The sequence below is a fragment of the Convolutriloba macropyga genome, chromosome 11, assembly GCF_964194025.1.
Source record: "Convolutriloba macropyga chromosome 11, txConMacr16.3, whole genome shotgun sequence".
NCBI classification, from domain to species: domain Eukaryota; kingdom Metazoa; phylum Xenacoelomorpha; order Acoela; family Convolutidae; genus Convolutriloba; species Convolutriloba macropyga.
Genome location: NC_134478.1, coordinates 43542664 through 43564074, shown reverse-complemented (window position 1 = coordinate 43564074; position 21411 = coordinate 43542664). Strand labels below are relative to the sequence as shown.

General features: G+C 34.5%; 1 protein-coding gene across 1 annotated transcript in view; it reads left to right on the top strand.

The window, feature by feature from the left end:
- Positions 1-21411, top strand: part of LOC142349137 (uncharacterized) — a 271437-nt gene that overhangs the window by 140454 nt on the left and 109572 nt on the right. The window contains exons 8-9 of the mRNA XM_075400552.1: positions 17703-17922; positions 18272-18349. Coding sequence (XP_075256667.1) covers positions 17703-17922; positions 18272-18349 — 298 coding nt within the window. The remainder of the gene's footprint in view (positions 1-17702; positions 17923-18271; positions 18350-21411) is intronic.

The following is a 21411-nucleotide window of genomic DNA, read 5'->3' as shown; positions in this document are numbered from 1 at the left end:
CAACAGTTAGTTTTCCGTTTGAACCTAAAAGGACTATGACAGTCCTACGTAGACCCTCAATTCAATTGAAAAAGTCCTTGAATGTACTGAAAACCACTTTTTATGAAAAGGAACCAGAATATTTTTTGAGCTCGAAATCTGACAACCTATCAAGTACTTTTTCTCAGACCAGCTAGATCAACAATTAGCTCTCCATGAGAACCTACTAGGACTATGACAATCCTACTTAGATCCTCAATTCAATTGAACAAGTCTTTGACTGTACTGAAAACCACTTTTTGTGAAAACGCACCAGAATATTTTTTGAGCTCGAAATCTGACAACCTATTGAGTACTTTTTTCTCAAACCAGCTAGATCAACAATTAGCTCTCCAAGCAAACCTACTAGGACTATGACACTCCTACGTGAACCCTCATTTCAATTGAACAAGCCCTTGACTGTACTGAAAACCACATTTTATGAAAATGCACCAGAATATTTTTTGAGCTCGAAATCTGACAACCTAGTATTAAATTTTTTTTCTCAGACTAGATAGATCAACAATTAGCTCTCCATGCGAACCTACTAGGACAATGACACGACACTCCTACCTAGACCCTCAATTCAATTGAACAAATCCTTGACTGTACTGAAAACCACTTTTTATGAAAACGCACCAGAATAATTTCTGAGCTCGAAATCTGACAACCTATTAAATACTTTTTTCTCAGACCAGCTAGATCAACAATTAGCTCTCCGTGAGAACCTACTAGGACTATGACACTCCTATGTAGACCCTCAATTCAATTGAACAAGTCCTTGACTGTACTGAAAACAACTTTTAATGAAAACGCATCAGAATATTTCTTGAGCTCGAAATCTGACAAACTATTAAGTTCTTTTTTCTCAGACCAGCTAGATTAAAAATTAGGTTTCCAAGAGAACCTAATAGGACTATGACACTCCTACGTAGACCCTCAATTCAATTGAACAAGTCCTTGACTGTACTGAAAACCACTTTTTATGAGAACGCACCAGAATATTTTTTGAGCTCGAAATCTGACAACCTATTAAGTACTTTTTCTCAGACCAGCTAGATCAACAATTAGTTTTCCGTGTGAAAGTACAAGGACTATGACACTCCTACGTAGACCCTAAATTCAATTGAAAAAGTCCTTGAATGTACTGAAAACCACTTTTTATGAAAAGGCACCAGATAATTTTTTGAGCTCGAAATCTGACAACATGTTAAGTACTTTTTCCTCAGACCAGCCAGATCAACATTTAGCTTTCCATGAGAACCTACTAGGGCAATGACACTCCTACGTAGACCCTCAATTCAATTGAACAAGTTTTTGACTGTACTGAAAACCACTTTTTATGAAAACGCAATCAGAATAATTTTTGAGCTCGAAATCTGACATTTTAAGTACTTTTTTCTCAGACCAGCTAGATCAACAATTAGCTCTCCGTGAGAACCTACTAGGACTATGACACTCCTATGTGGGCTCTTAATTCAATTGAACAAGCCCTTGACTTTACTGAAAACCACTTTTCATGAAAAGGCACCAGAATATTTTTTGAGCTCGAAATCTGACAACCTAGTATTAAATTTTTTTTCTCAGACTAGATAGATCAACAATTAGCTCTCCATGCGAACCTACTAGGACAATGACACGACACTCCTACCTAGACCCTCAATTCAATTGAACAAATCCTTGACTGTACTTAAAACCACTTTTTATGAAAACGCACCAGAATAATTTCTGAGCTCGAAATCTGACAACCTATTAAATACTTTTTTCTCAGACCAGCTAGATCAACAACTAGCTCTCCGTGAGAACCTACTAGGACTATGACACTCCTATGTAGACCCTCAATTCAATTGAACAAGTCCTTGACTGTACTGAAAACCACTTTTAATGAAAACGCATCAGAATATATCTTGAGCTCGAAATCTGACAAACTATTAAGTTCTTTTTTCTCAGACCAGCTAGATTAAAAATTAGATTTCCAAGAGACCCTAATAGGACTATGACACTCCTATGTAGACCCTCAATTCAATTGAACAAGTCCTTGACTGTACTGAAAACCACTTTTTATGAGAACGCACCAGAATATTTTTTGAGCTCGAAATCTGACAACCTATTAAGTACTTTTTCTCAGACCAGCTAGATCAACATTTAGTTTTCCGTGTGAAAGTACAAGGACTATGACACTCCTACGTAGACCCTAAATTCAATTGAAAAAGTCCTTGAATGTACTGAAAACCACTTTTTATGAAAAGGCACCAGATAATTTTTTGAGCTCGAAATCTGACAACATGTTAAGTACTTTTTCCTCAGACCAGCCAGATCAACATTAAGCTGTCCATGAGAACCTACTAGGGCAATGACACTCCTACGTAGACCCTCAATTCAATTGAACAAGTTTTTGTCTGTACTGAAAACCACTTTTTATGAAAACGCAATCAGAATAATTTTTGAGCTCGAAATCTGACATTTTAAGTACTTTTTTCTCAGACCAGCTAGATCAACAATTAGCTCTCCGTGAGAACCTACTAGGACTATGACACTCCTATGTGGGCTCTCAATTCAATTGAACAAGCCCTTGACTGTACTTAAAACCACTTTTTATGAAAACGCACCAGAATAATTTCTGAGCTCGAAATCTGACAACCTATTAAATACTTTTTTCTCAGACCAGCTAGATCAACAATTAGCTCTCCGTGAGAACCTACTAGGACTATGACACTCCTATGTAGACCCTCAATTCAATTGAACAAGTCCTTGACTGTACTGAAAACCACTTTTTATGAAAACGCACCAGAATATTTTTTGAGCTCGAAAACTGACAACCTATTAAGTACTTTTTTGCAGACCAGCTAGATCAACAATTAGCTCTCCATGAGAACCTAATAGGACTATGACACTCCTACCTAGACCCTCAATTCAATTGAACAAATCCTTGACTGTACTTAAAACCACTTTTTATGAAAACGCACCAGAATAATTTCTGAGCTCGAAATCTGACAACCTATTAAATACTTTTTTCTCAGACCAGCTAGATCAACAATTAGCTCTCCGTGAGAACCTACTAGGACTATGACACTCCTATGTAGACCCTCAATTCAATTGAACAAGTCCTTGACTGTACTGAAAACCACTTTTAATGAAAACGCATCAGAATATATCTTGAGCTCGAAATCTGACAAACTATTAAGTTCTTTTTTCTCAGACCAGCTAGATTAAAAATTAGATTTCCAAGAGACCCTAATAGGACTATGACACTCCTACGTAGACCCTCAATTCAATTGAACAAGTCCTTGACTGTACTGAAAACCACTTTTTATGAGAACGCACCAGAATATTTTTTGAGCTCGAAATCTGACAACCTATTAAGTACTTTTTCTCAGACCAGCTAGATCAACATTTAGTTTTCCGTGTGAAAGTACAAGGACTATGACACTCCTACGTAGACCCTAAATTCAATTGAAAAAGTCCTTGAATGTACTGAAAACCACTTTTTATGAAAAGGCACCAGATAATTTTTTGAGCTCGAAATCTGACAACATGTTAAGTACTTTTTCCTCAGACCAGCCAGATCAACATTAAGCTGTCCATGAGAACCTACTAGGGCAATGACACTCCTACGTAGACCCTCAATTCAATTGAACAAGTTTTTGACTGTACTGAAAACCACTTTTTATGAAAACGCAATCAGAATAATTTTTGAGCTCGAAATCTGACATTTTAAGTACTTTTTTCTCAGACCAGCTAGATCAACAATTAGCTCTCCGTGAGAACCTACTAGGACTACGACACTCCTATGTGGGCTCTCAATTCAAATGAACAAGCCCTTGACTTTACTGAAAACCACTTTTCATGAAAAGGCACCAGAATAATTTTTGAGCACGAAATCTGACAACCTATTAAATCATTTTTTCTAAGACCAGCTAGATCAACAATTAGCTCTCCATGAGAACCTACTAGAACTGTGACACTCCTACGTAGACCCTCAGTTCAATTGAACAAGTCCTTGACTGTACTGAAAACCACTTTTTATGAAAACGAACCAGAATATGTTTTGAGCTCGAAATCTGACAACCTACCAAGTACTTTTTCTCAGACCAGCTAGATCAACAATTAGCTCTCCGTGATAACCTACTAGGACTTTGACACGACACTCCTACCTAGACCCTCAATTCAATTGAACAAATCCTTGACTGTACTGAAAACCACTTTTTATGAAAACGCACCAGAAAAATTTTCTGAGCTCGAAATCTGACAACCTATAAACTACTTTTTTCTCAGACCAGCTAGATCAACAATTAGCTCTCCGTGAGAGCCTACTAGGTCTATGACCTTCCTATGTGGGCTCCCAATTCAATTGAACAAGCCCTTGACTTTACTGAAAACCACTTTTCATGAAAAGGCACCAGAATAATTTTTGATTACGAAATCTGACAACCTATTAAATCATTTTTTCTAAGACCAGCTAGATCAACAATTAGCTCTCCATGAGAACCTACTAGAACTGTGACACTCCTACGTAGACCCTCAGTTCAATTGAACAAGTCCTTGACTGTACTGAAAACCACTTTTTATGAAAACGAACCAGAATATGTTTTGAGCTCGAAATCTGACCACCTATCAAGTACTTTTTTCTCAGACCAGCTAGATCAACAATTAGCTCTCCGTGATAACCTACTAGGACTATGACACGACACTCCTACCTAGACCCTCAATTCAATTGAACAAATCCTTGACTGTACTGAAAACCACTTTTTATGAAAACGAACCAGAAAAATTTCTGAGCTCGAAATCTGACAACCTATTAAATACTTTTTTCTCAGACCAGCTAGATCAACAATTAGCTCTCCGTGAGAACCTACTAGGACTATGACACTCCTATGTAGACCCTCAATTCAATTGAACAAGTCCTTGACTGTACTGAAAACCACTTTTAATGAAAACGCATCAGAATATTTCTTGAGCTCGAAATCTGACAAACTATTAAGTTCTTCTTTCTCAGACCAGCTAGATCAACAATGAGGTCTCCGTGAGAACCTACTAGGACTATGACACTCCTATGTAGACCCTCAATTCAATTGAACAAGTCCTTGACTGTACTGAAAACCACTTTTAATGAAAACGCATCAGAATATTTCTTGAGCTCGAAATCTGACAAAGTATTAAGTTCTTTTTTCTCAGACCAGCTAGATCAAAAATTAGCTTTCCAAGAGAACCCAATAGGCCTATGACACTCCTACGTAGACCCTCAATTCAATTGAACAAGTCCTTGACTGTACTGAAAACCACTTTTTATGAGAATGCACCAGAATATTTTTTGAGCTCGAAATCTGACAACCTATTAAGTACTTTTCTAAGACCAGCTAGATCAACAATTAGTTTTCCATGTGAACCTACAAGGACTATGACACTCCTACGTAGACCCTAAATTCAATTGAAAAAGTCCTTGAATGTACTGAAAACCACTTTTTATGAAAAGGCACCAGAATATTTTTTGAGCTCGAAAACCGACAACATGTTAAGTACTTTTTTCTCAGACCAGCCAGTCCAACATTTAGCTTTCCATGAGAACCTACTAGGACTATGACACTCCTATGTGGGCTCTCAATTCAATTGAACAAGCCCTTGACTTTACTGAAAACCACTTTTCATGAAAAGGCACCAGAATAATTTTTGAGCACGAAATCTGGCAACCTATTAAATCATTTTTTCTAAGACCAGCTAGATCAACAATTAGCTTTCCATGAGAACCTACTAGAACTGTGACACTCCTACGTAGGCCCTCAGTTCAATTGAACAAGTCCTTGACTGTACTGAAAACCACTTTTTATGAAAACGAACCAGATTATGTTTTGAGCTCGAAATCTGACAACCTATCAAGTACTTTTTTCTCAGACCAGCTAGATCAACAATTAGCTCTCCATGAGAACCTACTAGGACTATGACACTCCTACGTGGACTCTCATTTCAATTGAACAAGCCCTTGACTGTACTGAAAACCACTTTTTTTGAAAAGGCGCCAGAATATTTTTTGAGCTCGAAATCTGACAACCTATTAAGTAATTTTTTCTCAGACCAGCTAGATCAACAATTAGCTCTCCATGAAAACCTACTAGAAGTTCGACACTCCTACGTAGATCCTCGATTCAATTGAACAAGTCCTTGACTGTACTGAAAACCATATTTTATGAAAACGCACCAGAATATTATTTGAGCTCGAAATCTGACAACCTATAAACTACTTTTTTCTCAGACCAGTTAGATCAACAATTAGCTCTCCATGAGAACCTACTAGGATTATGGCAATCCTACGTACACCCTCAATTCAATTGAACGAGTCCTTGACTGTACTGAAAACCACTTTTTATGAAAACGCACCAGAATGTATTTTGAGCTCGAAATCTGACAACCTATTAAGTACTTTTTTCTCAGACCAGCAATATCAACATTTAGCTCGCCATGAGAACCTAATAGGACTTTGACACTCCTCCGTGGACTCTCAATTCAATTGAACAAGCCCTTGACTGTACTGAAAACCATATTTTATGAAAACGCACCAGAATATTATTTGAGCTCGAAATCTGACAACCTATAAACTACTTTTTTCTCAGACCAGTTAGATCAACAATTAGCTCTCCATGAGAACCTACTAGGATTTTGTCAATCCTACGTACACCCTCAATTCAATTGAACGAGTCCTTGACTGTACTGAAAACCACTTTTTATGAAAACGCACCAGAATTTTTTTGAGCTCGAAATCTGACAACCTATTAAGTACTTTTTTCTCAGACCAGCTATATCAACAATTAGCTCTCCATGAGAACCTACTAGGACTATGACACCCCTACTTAGACCCTCAATTCAAATTGAACAATTCCTTGACTTTACTGAAAACCACTTTTTTTGAAAACGCACCAGAATTTTTTTTGAGCTCGAAATCTGACAACCTATAAAGTACTTTTTTCTCAGACCAGCTAGATCAACAATTAGCTCTCCATGAGCACCTAAAAGGACTTTGACACTCCTCCGTGGACTCTCAATTCAATTGAACAAGCCCTTGACTGTACTGAAAACCACTTTTTATGAAAAGGCACCAGAATATGTTTTGAGCTCGAAATCTGACAACCTATTGAGCACTTTTTTCTCAGACCAGCTAGATCAACAATTAGGTCTCCATGAAAACCTACTAGAAGTTCGACACTCCTACGTCGATCCTCGATTCAATTGAACAAGTCCTTGACTGTACTGAAAACCATATTTTATGAAAACGCACCAGAATATTATTTGAGCTCGAAATCTGACAACCTATTAAGTAATTTTTTCTCAGACCAGCTAGATCAACAATTAGCTCTCCATGAAAACCTACTAGAAGTTCGACACTCCTACGTAGATCCTCGATTCAATTGAACAAGTCCTTGACTGTACTGAAAACCATATTTTATGAAAACGCACCAGAATATTATTTGAGCTCGAAATCTGACAACCTATAAACTACTTTTTTCTCAGACCAGTTAGATCAACAATTAGCTCTCCATGAGAACCTACTAGGATTATGGCAATCCTACGTACACCCTCAATTCAATTGAACGAGTCCTTGACTGTACTGAAAACCACTTTTTATGAAAAAGCACCAGAATGTATTTTGAGCTCGAAATCTGACAACCTATTAAGTACTTTTTTCTCAGACCAGCAATATCAACATTTAGCTCGCCATGAGAACCTAATAGGACTTTGACACTCCTCCGTGGACTCTCAATTCAGTTGAACAAGCCCTTGACTGTACTGAAAACCATATTTTATGAAAACGCACCAGAATATTATTTGAGCTCGAAATCTGACAACCTATAAACTACTTTTTTCTCAGACCAGTTAGATCAACAATTAGCTCTCCATGAGAACCTACTAGGATTTTGTCAATCCTACGTACACCCTCAATTCAATTGAACGAGTCCTTGACTGTACTGAAAACCACTTTTTATGAAAACGCACCAGAATTTTTTTGAGCTCGAAATCTGACAACCTATTAAGTACTTTTTTCTCAGACCAGCTATATCAACAATTAGCTCTCCATGAGAACCTACTAGGACTATGACACCCCTACTTAGACCCTCAATTCAAATTGAACAATTCCTTGACTTTACTGAAAACCACTTTTTTTGAAAACGCACCAGAATTTTTTTTGAGCTCGAAATCTGACAACCTATAAAGTACTTTTTTCTCAGACCAGCTAGATCAACAATTAGCTCTCCATGAGCACCTAAAAGGACTTTGACACTCCTCCGTGGACTCTCAATTCAATTGAACAAGCCCTTGACTGTACTGAAAACCACTTATATATATATATATATATATATATATATATATATATATATATATATATATATATATATATATAAGTTAATATACATATAAGTTGATATATTTTAGAACCATATATATATATATATATATATATATATATATTTATATATTTATATATATATATATATATATATAAATATATATACATATATATATATATATATATATATATATATATATATATATATATATATATATATTTATATATATATATATATATATAATATATAATATATATATACGAGGACTATAAAAACATTTTTTCCTTTTTGGCAAAATACACTTATTGACTTGTCGCTAATATGTCACTGAATTTTCAATGAAACGTTTACCAACCCAAACGGTCAAACACTGCTAGTTTTATTATATTCGACCATTTTACAATATAAAAAAGACTTGGTATTAACCGAATGAATTATTCAAACGATCGTCAATGTATTTTTTACGTTTAAGTAGTTTTTGTTCTACTAAAAAGGAAATTAACGTTGGCCCAAATTACTTCATTTAAAGCTCATTGTATAGCTCTGATCAGAAGCAATTTAGCCATATATATATATATATATATATATATATATATATATATATATATATATAAATATATATATATATAAAAACATATATTAATGGAGATTTTTAGGGTATCTAATTTAGATTCAAATTGAAAGTGAAAAATCTGGTTGCTATGACTTGGTACAAAAAAAGTTTTATACCTTTTTTAAAGAGTCGGTATCGACCTCCGAAAATTTGTAAGCAATTTGGGTACAAACGAAAACAAGCAAGGAAATTACCAATTTGATCAAAAGTACTGCATTACAGCGTATAAGTGCTTTTAGTCACAATTTAGTGAAAAATCATTCATTTTTGTTCTACTAGAATAGAAACAAATACTAGCTCAAAGTCCTTTATATACAGCTCATTGTGAAGCTTGGATAACAAGCGTTTCAGCCTTATATTTGAACCTATACCAATGGTGCGTTTTGGTGAACCTCTATAAGGATAAATGGAAAGTGAAAAATCGAGTAGTTTCGTTTTCTTAATAAAAAGTTGTTTTGGACCGCTCCTAACGCACCGGTACCACTCGACATCGGTTTGTGAGCCGTTTATACATAAACAAATGCGTGTGAAAAATAAAATTGACAATATTTGCAAAATTGGTGCGTTACTGCCGTTTTGCAATTTTTTGAGCACTCACTGAAAGTATTTTTGGTGTTTGATGTAGTGTATGTCGACAAATATTGGCTCAAATTGCATCATATAAGGATCATTGTAAAGCTCTTGTAATAAACTTCAACATTTCGTCTGATAATTTTACTAAAAATATACAATTTTGTACTGCAGAAAGTTATTAAAAAAGTTAAGGTAAGTTAATGTAATTTTACCTTAACACAATTCAGGTAATTTTTTACCTTATTTCACCTTTTTTACCTTAAATATATATAAGTTAATATACATATAAGTTGATATATTTTAGAACCATATATATATATATATATATATATATATATATATATATATATATTTATATATTTATATATATATATATATATATATATATACATATATATATATATATACATATATATATATATATATATATATTTATATATATATATATATATATATATATATATATATATATATATATATATATACGAGGACTATAAAAACATTTTCCTTTTTGGCAAAATACACTTATTGACTTGTCGCTAATATGTCACTGAATTTTCAATGAAACGTTTACCAACCCAAACGGTCAAACACTGCTAGTTTTATTATATTCGACCATTTTACAATATAAAAAAGACTTGGTATTAACCGAATGAATTATTCAAACGATCGTCAATGTATTTTTACGTTTAAGTAGTTTTTGTTCTACTAAAAAGGAAATTAACGTTGGCCCAAATTACTTCATTTAAAGCTCATTGTATAGCTCTGATCAGAAGCAATTTAGCCATATATATATATATATATATATATATATATATATATATATATATATATATATAAAAAACATATATTAATGGAGATTTTTAGGGTATCTAATTTAGATTCAAATTGAAAGTGAAAAATCTGGTTGCTATGACTTGGTACAAAAAAAAGTTTTATACCTTTTTTAAAGAGTCGATATCGACCTCCGAAAATTTGTAAGCAATTTGGGTACAAACGAAAACAAGCAAGGAAATTACCAATTTGATCAAAAGTACTGCATTACAGCGTATAAGTGCTTTTAGTCACAATTTAGTGAAAAATCATTCATTTTTGTTCTACTAGAATAGAAACAAATACTAGCTCAAAGTCCTTTATATACAGCTCATTGTGAAGCTTGGATAACAAGCGTTTCAGCCTTATATTTGAACCTATACCAATGGTGCGTTTTGGTGAACCTCTATAAGGATAAATGGAAAGTGAAAAATCGAGTAGTTTCGTTTTCTTAATAAAAAGTTGTTTTGGACCGCTCCTAACGCACCGGTACCACTCGACATCGGTTTGTGAGCCGTTTATACATAAACAAATGCGTGTGAAAAATAAAATTGACAATATTTGCAAAATTGGTGCGTTACTGCCGTTTTGCAATTTTTTGAGCACTCACTGAAAGTATTTTTGGTGTTTGATGTAGTGTATGTCGACAAATATTGGCTCAAATTGCATCATATAAGGATCATTGTAAAGCTCTTGTAATAAACTTCAACATTTCGTCTGATAATTTTACTAAAAATATACAATTTTGTACTGCAGAAAGTTATTAAAAAAGTTAAGGTAAGTTAATGTAATTTTACCTTAACACAATTCAGGTAATTTTTTACCTTATTTCAAGCTAAGGTAAAGTTAAGGTAATTGTTAACCTAATTTTACCATAACAAAGATTTACCTTAGCTGTGTTAAGGTAAATTTACCTGAACTTTTTTAGTGTGTATGTTTTTCACATTTACTAAGCATAAATAGTTCAATTGTCACTGAGTGTTCATTAGAGCTCTTTTCGTCAGATCACAAGGTGACTTTAATCAGCTCATTAGCTGAAGTTGGGAAACCTCATAAATGTTGAGGAAACTTTTGGAAGGTGAGAAATCCAAGGAAAAGTAAAAAGTTGTATTTTTGTTACTTGTGTTTTAGGTGGTTTCTGTTCCTTTTTTTTCTGATTCAAAATTCCTGTCATTTTTTGATTCAGAATCATTCTACAGAGTTGATTGGTTTTATCTATTTCCCTGTCTCTAATTACTAAACTGACAAATTGCATTCTTCCTCCATGATTTTTTCCGAATAAAAATAAAATTAATCTTTTTTAATCTCTTTTGAAGAACTAGGACTACTGTTGCGAATGAATTTGAATCAATGGAGCATTTGAGCAAACTTAAAAGAAGGTGCTAAACAATATTGCAATATATACGTGAGGCAATAAAGTCAAATGACAACAATGTTGTACACGGCTCAATAGGTGCTCTACGGGGGCTCCGCACAACACTTACCATTTTGCGAACTATTCTTGCAATATTTCGTCAGTAGTTTTCAAATTCTAGTTTCTTTGCTCTACTTGTTTAATCATATATACATATATAATCCGATTTCCCTCGTCTTGATTACGTTTACGTTTTCTCGCTGCTAAAACCATTATTATTCTCAAAGCCGCGAATGTAAAAGTACTTCACAGGGGCAAGTTATTGCACATGCATAAACATTCCCGCGTTAGATGTTTTGTAACTTTAGAACTCAAGTGAAAGCTTTCACTTGAGTGAGCACTCTAGTAAGAATGTTTAGTCAAACATGAGCTCATCAGTTTTTGGCATTCTTGTTTCCATTCAAAAAATGGGTTTTTCCCATTATAGCCCCCCCTCCCCACCTTAGTGGTCAGATAATCTATAGCCCCCCCCCCAATCATGGTAAATATATTATAATGGGGGGGCTATATTTTTATGGGGGGCTATGATGGGAAAGACCCCAAAAAATTTTCGTGCGCTTCAGGGTTACTATGTCCAGACCTTCGTGCGTTCAAGGTTGCTTATGTCCAGTTTATCGTGCGGTCAAAGTTACCCATGTCCAGATTATCGTGCGTTAAAAGTTGCTTATGTCCAGACTACCGTGCGTTCATTCGTTTTTCCAGACCGTGTAATTTTGAACGCACGACACCCCCTTGTATTCTTTTTGGTCTGCACATATAAACTTTCGGTCTGGTACCTCAGCCTGAGTAGCCTTTGATCTTTACTTAAAATTGAGTGTATACTTGCACGAATTGGCATGGCTAGAATGTTGTCAAATAGACAGTTCTATGGAATCTAGAAAACTGAAATTGAGCACAAAAACAGTTGCCGAGCAGACCTCCAAAGCTAATCAATAAGTTATCAGCCACTGAAAAATCTTAGGGTAAACAAATTCAAATGAATTTGAACAAAATACAAAATGATGTTGAGTAAAATGGAATCGTCTTTCGTCAGGGGATTATTTTTACAAACCGTCTGTTTCAATAAACGCAAAAGATCAAAACCTGTTTTTAACGAGAGAGTTTCTGAAAACGTTGGAAATTGAACAAAAATTTAGCAAGAACCACAATAATGCGTTAGCGGTTAATGAGTGAGCTCCATAAGAGCATTGCTCAAGATTTGAAAACTAGCTGTTCTAGGGTTTTTATACTGGGATAAGTTTTTGAGTTTGTAAGCAATCAAATTTAAAATATTGTTCTGAATAAACCCTAACTATTTTGTACATCAAAAAACTTTAAGTTCTGTTCGAACAGAAAAATTAATTATTCGGAATCATCCAATTTTTGGTAAAAAGTCCTATAGAAAGATTACAAAAAATTTTTCTCTTCATTTTCTAATCTTGTTTGATAAAAGCATTTTTTCTATATCTACGAAAAAGAAAGAAGGGAAGAACCGGATGGAAACCGCATTTAAAGAAATAATATATGATCAGTCGCATGCTGTGCTTATGTTTATTGCTGTTTAACTGGCAAAAATTGAACTGTCAAGAAACCTATGCCAATATTGCTAGAACTATAATAAGGTCTTTCGTCTATGCCGTTTCATAGAATTATCCATTTATATTGACAAATAAATTGATAATATGAACTAAATTGGCTGTCAGAAGGGACTGATGGAAGAAATCTGTCTGCTAGAAGGATTTTAATTAGACATAAATTAAAATAATCAAATTTATAGAAAGTAATAAAAAATTCAGGGAACATTTGTTCCTAATGATTTGGCTGGCTTTCAATCTCCTTTATTCGGTACACCGGCAATGAACAAAATTGTCCACGAACGAGGAAAAATTTCACGTAAAAGTAGTGTTTTTTAGGGATCCTCTGCAATACAGACGTCATTTTTTCTCGGAGTCCTAAAAATAAAACCTTATGCAGTATTCATCTCTCTACAGTTATTATATTCATTTCTAAGTAATATTGTAGCCTCCTCGAGACTCCACAAACAATTTTATTGAACCGACCCACTTGCGGGGGACTATATACTCAAATGGGTTTTTTGTGCAGGCAATTTTGGCCGATCGATATATTCATAGTAGAGAGTTGATGCTGGTATCTTTAGAAAACTCGTCCAGTGTAGAATTTGGAATTGAAAAGATTTTTTTCGTTTTCGTTTTTTATAGGGAGTTATCCGGGTTTAAACGTTTGAGAAAAAAGAGTAAATTCCGTTGATTTTATTCACACTTTCCGGAGTTTTAAGTAATTTTAGAATGTTTTTCACATTTACTTTGCATAAACCATTCTGCTGTCACTGAACGTTCATTGGAGCTCTTTTCATCAGATCACAAAGTGACTTTAATAAGCTCATTAGCTGAAGTTAGGAAAACTCATGAATGCTGAGAAAAGTTTTGGCAGGTGAGAAATTCGATGAAGAAGAAAAAAATTTGTTGTATTTTTGTAACCTGTGTTTCAGGTGGTTTCTGTTCTTTCTTTTCTGATACAAATTTCCTGTCATTTTTTTTCTTCTGGATTCTGATTTTAATATTTGAAGTCTGTTCAAATAAAAATAATATTCATGTCCAGACTATCTTGCGTTAAAAGTTGCTTATGTCCAGACGACTACCTTGCGTTCAATCGTGTTTCAAGACCGTGTAATCTTGAACGCACGACACCCCCCTTGTGCGTTATTATTGGTCCGGACATATAATTTTTCGGTCTGGGACCTCAGCCTGGGTAGCCTTTTATCTTTACTTAAATTCGAGTTAATGTTTGCACAAATTGGCATGGCTAGAATGTTGTCAAATAGACAGTTCTTTGGAATCTAGAAAACTGAGGTTGAGCACAAAAAAAATTGATGAGCAGACCTCCTAATCTACGAAAAAGAAATGAGGAAAGAACCAGATGAAAACCGCATTTTATGAAAAAAGATGTGATCAGTCGCTTGTTTTGCTCATGTTTACTGCTCTTTACAAAATCTAATCGCTATCGTGCGGCCCTAACTCGCAAAAACTGGACTGTCAAGAATCACTTGGAAATATTGAAGAACCATAATAAGGTTTTTCTTCTATGCTGTTTATTGATGGTTTTTTTTTGTTCAGACAATTTTGGCCGATCGATATATTCATCGTAGAGAGTTGAGACTGGTATCATTAGAAAGCTCGCAGAATATAGAAGTGAAAAGCTTCTTTTTATTTTTGTATTTTACAGGGAGTTATCGTGGTGTAAACTTTTGAGGAAAATAGAGTGAATTCCGTTGTATTTATTCACGTTTCCGTAATTTTTGACCAAATTTTCGTCAATTTTGCTAAAACTTGTAAATATTTTTAAAAACAATGTTATTGGTTTTACGATTAAGTATAGAGAAGGCTAGCCAATTGGTTTTATCCGAGTCTTTTGGTTAACAATTAAGCTGAATTTTTTGAAGTTGAAACTTTTTTTAAATCAGAAAAGGCATCAAATAAGCGTTTGTTTCCTCCTTCGTTTAAATTTGCATGAAGTAGAGACCTAACATCTGCCACCACAGTTTTTGCAAACTCCAAAAAAGATAGCTACACATTCGTTTCCTATAACAGTTTTCTGGAATTAAATTTTTGCCGGTTTTTCGAAAATTGAATTTGATAATTATACAAAATGCATAATTTGTTTGTGGTTTTTCGAAACATCCAATTGCTAAATGATCTATTTTACAAACATATGGAATAATTAGGTGTTTTTGTTGGACGTTGAGACAAATTCGGGCAGGAATTGAACTCATCATGGATTCATATAATCAAAAATTAATTCGAATTATATTAGGAAGCGATGTTTTTCAATATTTTTGCAGTTTTGTTTTTTATATTGATTACCGACAAGAAGTATTTAAAATCACGGACTGATCAAAGACAGGTCTTATTTGCAATAAAATAAGGCCAAATGAAATTATCGTTTGTCTGCCGTGAAGAGCTGATAATTTCTTTCTGGTTTTTGGATCCATTTGTCAATCTTTTTGCAGCCTCATGACTACGTTTTATTGATTAAAGGTTCAATTGGGCTCTTAAGGAGCTGCAGTTGAGCCTATACCATGCTTTGTTTTCTAATGCCTCTTATGTCTTTGAAAATATTTGTTTTAAGAGAATACCAATGAAGTTTTTAAAATTGTCATTTTATATCCTATTCCTGTCCAAAAGTAAAGTGGTCTCAATTTATACAGGGAAAAATAAAACTTATTCCAAGTGAAGGAAAAATATTCGTAATTATGGTTTGATTTCAAGTAATCTTTTTTGGCTCTCTTACTACAAAATTTCATAAAAATTTGGTGCGTTTTTGCATATTTTCCTGTATTGAGATCCTTATGCGCCAAATGAACACTTTTTGAATTCCCTGAATAATTGATAGTTTTACCGATTGCGAAGCAGTTCTCGCACAAAATTCTTGAGTTTTCGCTTTTGCCTGTTTTTGTGGTTCCCTAAGTTTTCGTATGGCATATTCCTGATATTCTTTTCAATCAAAAGCCCTAATTGCTTCTATAGATGTTTAATTGATTCTAGTTCATGATTTCGGATTGGAGGTAAAAGTATGACTTCCAATTAATTTTTTTTAGAAAATAATTTTGAACTTCCAAATTCTTGCATATTTTCCTATTTTTGGGGATTTTATTTCTACTCATTTCACCTTATCACATTAAAGATAATTCCAGTCGGCGTAGAAGGAATGCGCATAAAAAACCTAGTTGAATTCTTCAGTGAAAAACCTATAGTTTTAACGGCTGCGCATCCGTGTCATCCCACAATTTATTAGGTTTTTCGTTTCTTTTTAGTCTAAATGTCGTTCGTTTTGTTGTCGTTCGGCATAACTATGACACAATCAAAGGCGTTGATTAGTTCCATTATTGTTTAACTGGATATATTTCCGGATTTTCGTTATTAGCTAACGGTTTTAAAAAAGAGTCAATTAATTTTTTTAATGAAAACAATTTTGTTTTTCCCGTTTTTTGTTCTATTTGTCGTCAACAAGCAACTAAATCTTATTATTGACAGAACTCATTATTTTTCTTTTGCTCTGAACAATAGTTTTGCTGAACAATAGTTTCTGAACAATATTTGTGGTTCTTTTTTGTCTTTTTCACTACGACCCTTTACCTAAAAGACCCAGTTAAAATCAAAAAGGGCCAAAGCAAATAATTTAATCGCTTTCGTCCATTTAAGGTTTTGAATGGTTTTTAATGTATAATGTTCTTTTTATTTGGTAAATTTATTTAGGTGCTAAATTTAACGAGTAAATATTTAAGATCAACACGGCAAAATATAAAATCAAAGAGTTGTATAAGTCTTAGCGCTGACAGCTCGGCACTCGCAATAAAAAATCTGTTTCCACGTCAATACTATTTGGTTGGGCTAACTATTTTCACTTTGATGGGACCTCAATTAATTCGGAATTTCAAAGCTCCTTCAATGAGCGAACATATGGCAGATCTATTTCAGAACAGCACATTAAAGAAAACTTCTGTCGTTAAATATGTGCAAATTAATTGAATTTTTTGCAAAAGCAATCATACGACCCTTTCCTGTAATCTTCAGTTTTGTCTGTTCTGTACATACCCCATTCATACCATAGAGACACTAGACTATCACATTATTCAAGCTCTAGTCGGATCTCTGATCAGACAGTCCAGACCCTGGTCAGGGTCCTGATCAGACTGTCTATTTCGCACAGCACTCGCTACACCAAACTTGCATTTACTGCCGATCACAACAAGATCGCCATCTGTTCACAACTAGGGTGCCAAGTCAACCCCTTTAAATACTCAGTGAAATGCATTGATTGCTCTGTTTACATTTATGTTGTCAAAAGTTAAGGGTCCGTTGACCTATCATGTAATGTGCAATTTAATTTTTTAAAGAAAATTTTGTAAAACGCTTCATAATTTGTTGATGTGTTCAAGGTTACTGCGTACTACAATGCTAGTGATCCAGACGAGCAGGTCGTTGGACTTGCTTTCTTAAGAAGTAATGGATCAATAATTGCATCCATTGGAACTACATCCTCAAATGATTTCAATGTCAGCACTCGCCTAAATTCTCCCACTGGTGTGGGGTACATGGGCTACTTGTGGATTCACAGTGCTAACGACCAGATCAGAAAAATTGATTTTCATTGGATTCGTAAGTTTTTTATCATCAATTTTGCCACTAATCAAAATCTAGTCTCCGAAAAAGACTCCAAAAAACTCCATGAAAATGCCAAAAAAAGTCAGAGGAACGATGTTGACCCAAATTACGCAACAACAAAGCAGTGACCTACAATCATAACACAGCCTTTTAATGGATCAGTACAGCTTTCTTGTAGATCTAGACATCGACTCGGGAACCATGATCGCTTTAGAGAATTAACGTCTGGGAGAAAAATCGTAAAAGTTAGCTCAGATGGCGTATAACTCGCAGCTCAGGCTCAACACTTGGGAGAGTTGTTTTTAGTTTGAAAGTGAAAATGAAACCTTTTAGTTCGTTTTAGAACCTGCAGCACCCTGGAACATCTATGTATCTGATGTCGATGACAACAGTGATACCTTCCATGACGAGTTCTTTACAGGTACTGTACATGTCATTCACAGCAAAAAGTAAAATCACTAAGTGGTGACTCCAGAAAATTATTCGTTTAGTAGACAAAAGCTTTTGGAAGTATTTGAGAAAAAATGTATGTTGTCTTTTCTGGCTAACAGTTCAGGATCAACGTTATCTCACTACAGTTTGTAATTTCAGCAAAATTCTTCTCAAAAAAACAATCTGAGATATATGGTTGTTACGTCTGACCATAAGCACACTACTTAAGCAAAGCTTCTGTACATTTTTTCATCCATGTGAGGGGACGGCATTAAAAGAAATCGAAGAAAATTTCTTGTTCGACTCACAAAATGCGCAAGATCATCGAAAGGTGCATTCGTAAAGTAGCAGATTGTAGGGTGATCATTCAATCAGGACGATTAAAGTTATGAAAATTTAAGCAAGTCAATTAATTTTCCATACCAAAGCAAAAAAATTAAAATAAATTGGACGTAACTGATAATTTATCTGAATCGCAGTCCAGCTGTTTATACTAATTCCCTGCAATTGGCTGTCTTGCGTAAACATAATCAAGTCAACTAATTTATCTTATTTTTTATGAAAATCAAGTCGGCACATATTTATAGTTGAGTTGATGCGAAATGATACGCTAAAAAATTGAAGAATTTTTATGTAAGCTTTGTGTTTAATGAAGAATTGATATGATATAATTTACAAATCGCAGTTTCCGTTTATATATAGGATAGGATGCCAATGAGATATCTCTTAGACTACAAAAAAATAACATAACGTCAAAATGTTCTTTTTTGAAGATTGTCTTTCATTCGCTCATTTTGAGTCTAGGTAATTTGTAACCACCAAATGAAAGTCTGTCCGGGATCTTAAGATAAAGCTCAAAAAACCCTCTCATATCTAAAGAGGTTTATCTTGGACGAGAAAAAAAAACTTAACGACCCTTATTTAAGGAGGTATCGCTATGGAGTTATTATCATTCTAGTACGGCTTTGATTCAGTATTTTGCTAAGTTTTTCCACGTGCGGGTACAAGGTAGAAGCGATCTGATTTCTGCTAAGTAAATTGCTAAGTTATTAGGGGTGCTTGATGCCAGCGACTGAGATGCAGTAATGGTATGAACTGAAATTTTACAACATTACTGCGTGTAATATCTTTCCATTTTCTATTTTTATCAACCCATCAAAAGCTAATGCGTCATATTCCGGCTCTCTAAATAAGGCGCAAGCCGGGGACCAAACGATTGATTCAAAACAAAAGGTATAGTGTACTGCGCTACGGCTGCTCTATAGGTGAAGTTTTATGGGTAACAACATGCCTGTAGCAATTGATCATGAAATTGCAATTTTTAAGCTGTTTTGTTTTTCATGGTTTCTATTTTTTTGTTTTCATCTGTCTTCTAAGTGTCCATTTTAGGATCCCGAATTTGTTTTCTGTCTCATTGGCTCCAGTTGGGGATCTTTGGTTGGTATTATGCGTCTATTTGGTCTCTTTCATTTCTTCTTCGGAGGGCTTTTGAAAATCAATTTTTTTTGTTTGAATAGAGGAAAAATGAATTGATTGAATTATCATATTTGGTGGGTTGGTAAAATAAACAGAGGCCGGGATTGTGAGAAAATGGTATTGTGGAATTGGCGTTTTGCCGCTCTATTTCTTGGAAAAGGTTGTTGTATTGCATCATAATTGAGCTTTGATGGAGCTCTGAAAAGAAATTGTACTTAAAGGGGGATTGTTAAATTTAAAGCTACCTGATATAAGATGTTTAATACCCCCAGTAAGTTTTCTAAATTTCTGTTTATTATGGACTCATAATCGATAGGTGAAACCATTTTCAACAATAGTTTGACCTTTTGGTAGCAGTGCTGAAATTACAAGTGGTTGTTTTAAAATTGTTTGGGTAAGAAAGGAATCCAGTTTCAAATTTTTCACGGTTTCTTCATTATTCGCGCTCTCTAAGGAATGCCCCTTGAAAATTTTTGTGGATTTTGCAATTTTCCTGGTTGTATCTGATAGGGGACTTGATGAGCTCCAATAGTTTGTACTTTTTGTTTTGCTCTTGTAATTGAATATATTAATATTTTAGATTGGAGTGGTGGTTAGGAGAAGTTTCTGTCCTTTGGTTTACAGGGTCCCAGACGTATTGGTTCTAAGTAAAGTACCTTGTTAAAAATTGTTTTTTTTGTGATGTAGCATGTGTCAAATTCTCAAGAAGGTGCTTGGTGACAATAGTTTGGTGTATATAATCTGTTAACATTCAACATCCGCGTATTTTTCTACTTCAAATTCACCATCGACAATCTCAGTTTTCCCTTTTTGATAAATCAACGTACTTTATTATAATCGGGATGGTATGGTTTGAAGTAGGCCATTTGTGGAGTATACTTATTACAAAAAGTTAAGCAGAATGTAAAAGTGTTGCGGGGTAATATTTGATATTCTTGGAAAACTTTGAGTTTCACGTCGGATTCCGCATTGAAGTACATGGAATAAGGATATCTAGTTTGGGTAGGGGGATAATAGGGGTCAGTCTGATTAGAGACTTCGGATGAGGTGTCAAGCCTATTAACCTTGAACTACTTCTATGTATTTGGATTCAAGCGGGTCGTAATTGATCAAGTGGATATAATCCCAATGGTCATGAGTTATTAACGGGCCTGCAGATGTCGTTATGATGTGTCTGGTGAAATTGTAGTAATCCCATAGAGGCCTAACGTTGCGTTTATGTGTTAGAAAACCGGTTGAGGGAATATCCCAGATAAAAATTGTGCCGTCAGTTAGGGTCACAAATCTTCTGAAAAAATTTTGTATATCGATCCTACTTTTAGGCAAACTGCGATGCTAAATTGAGTGAATGATGGAACGAATTGTTTGGTTCAATCAACGTATTTTCGCACCCTTGTCCGAATGTCAGTGTCTTCAGCCATTGTTAAGATTTTTCTTCCCAAATCAGGAAATAAGATTGGAGGAATTTGCATTGTTTTGTTTGTTTTAATGGCGGGAGCTTGAATCAGCGGAGATTAGCTGCTGATGTCTGTGGAAGAAGGGTGAAGGCTGTTTTCAGAAAGACTTTGGGTATCA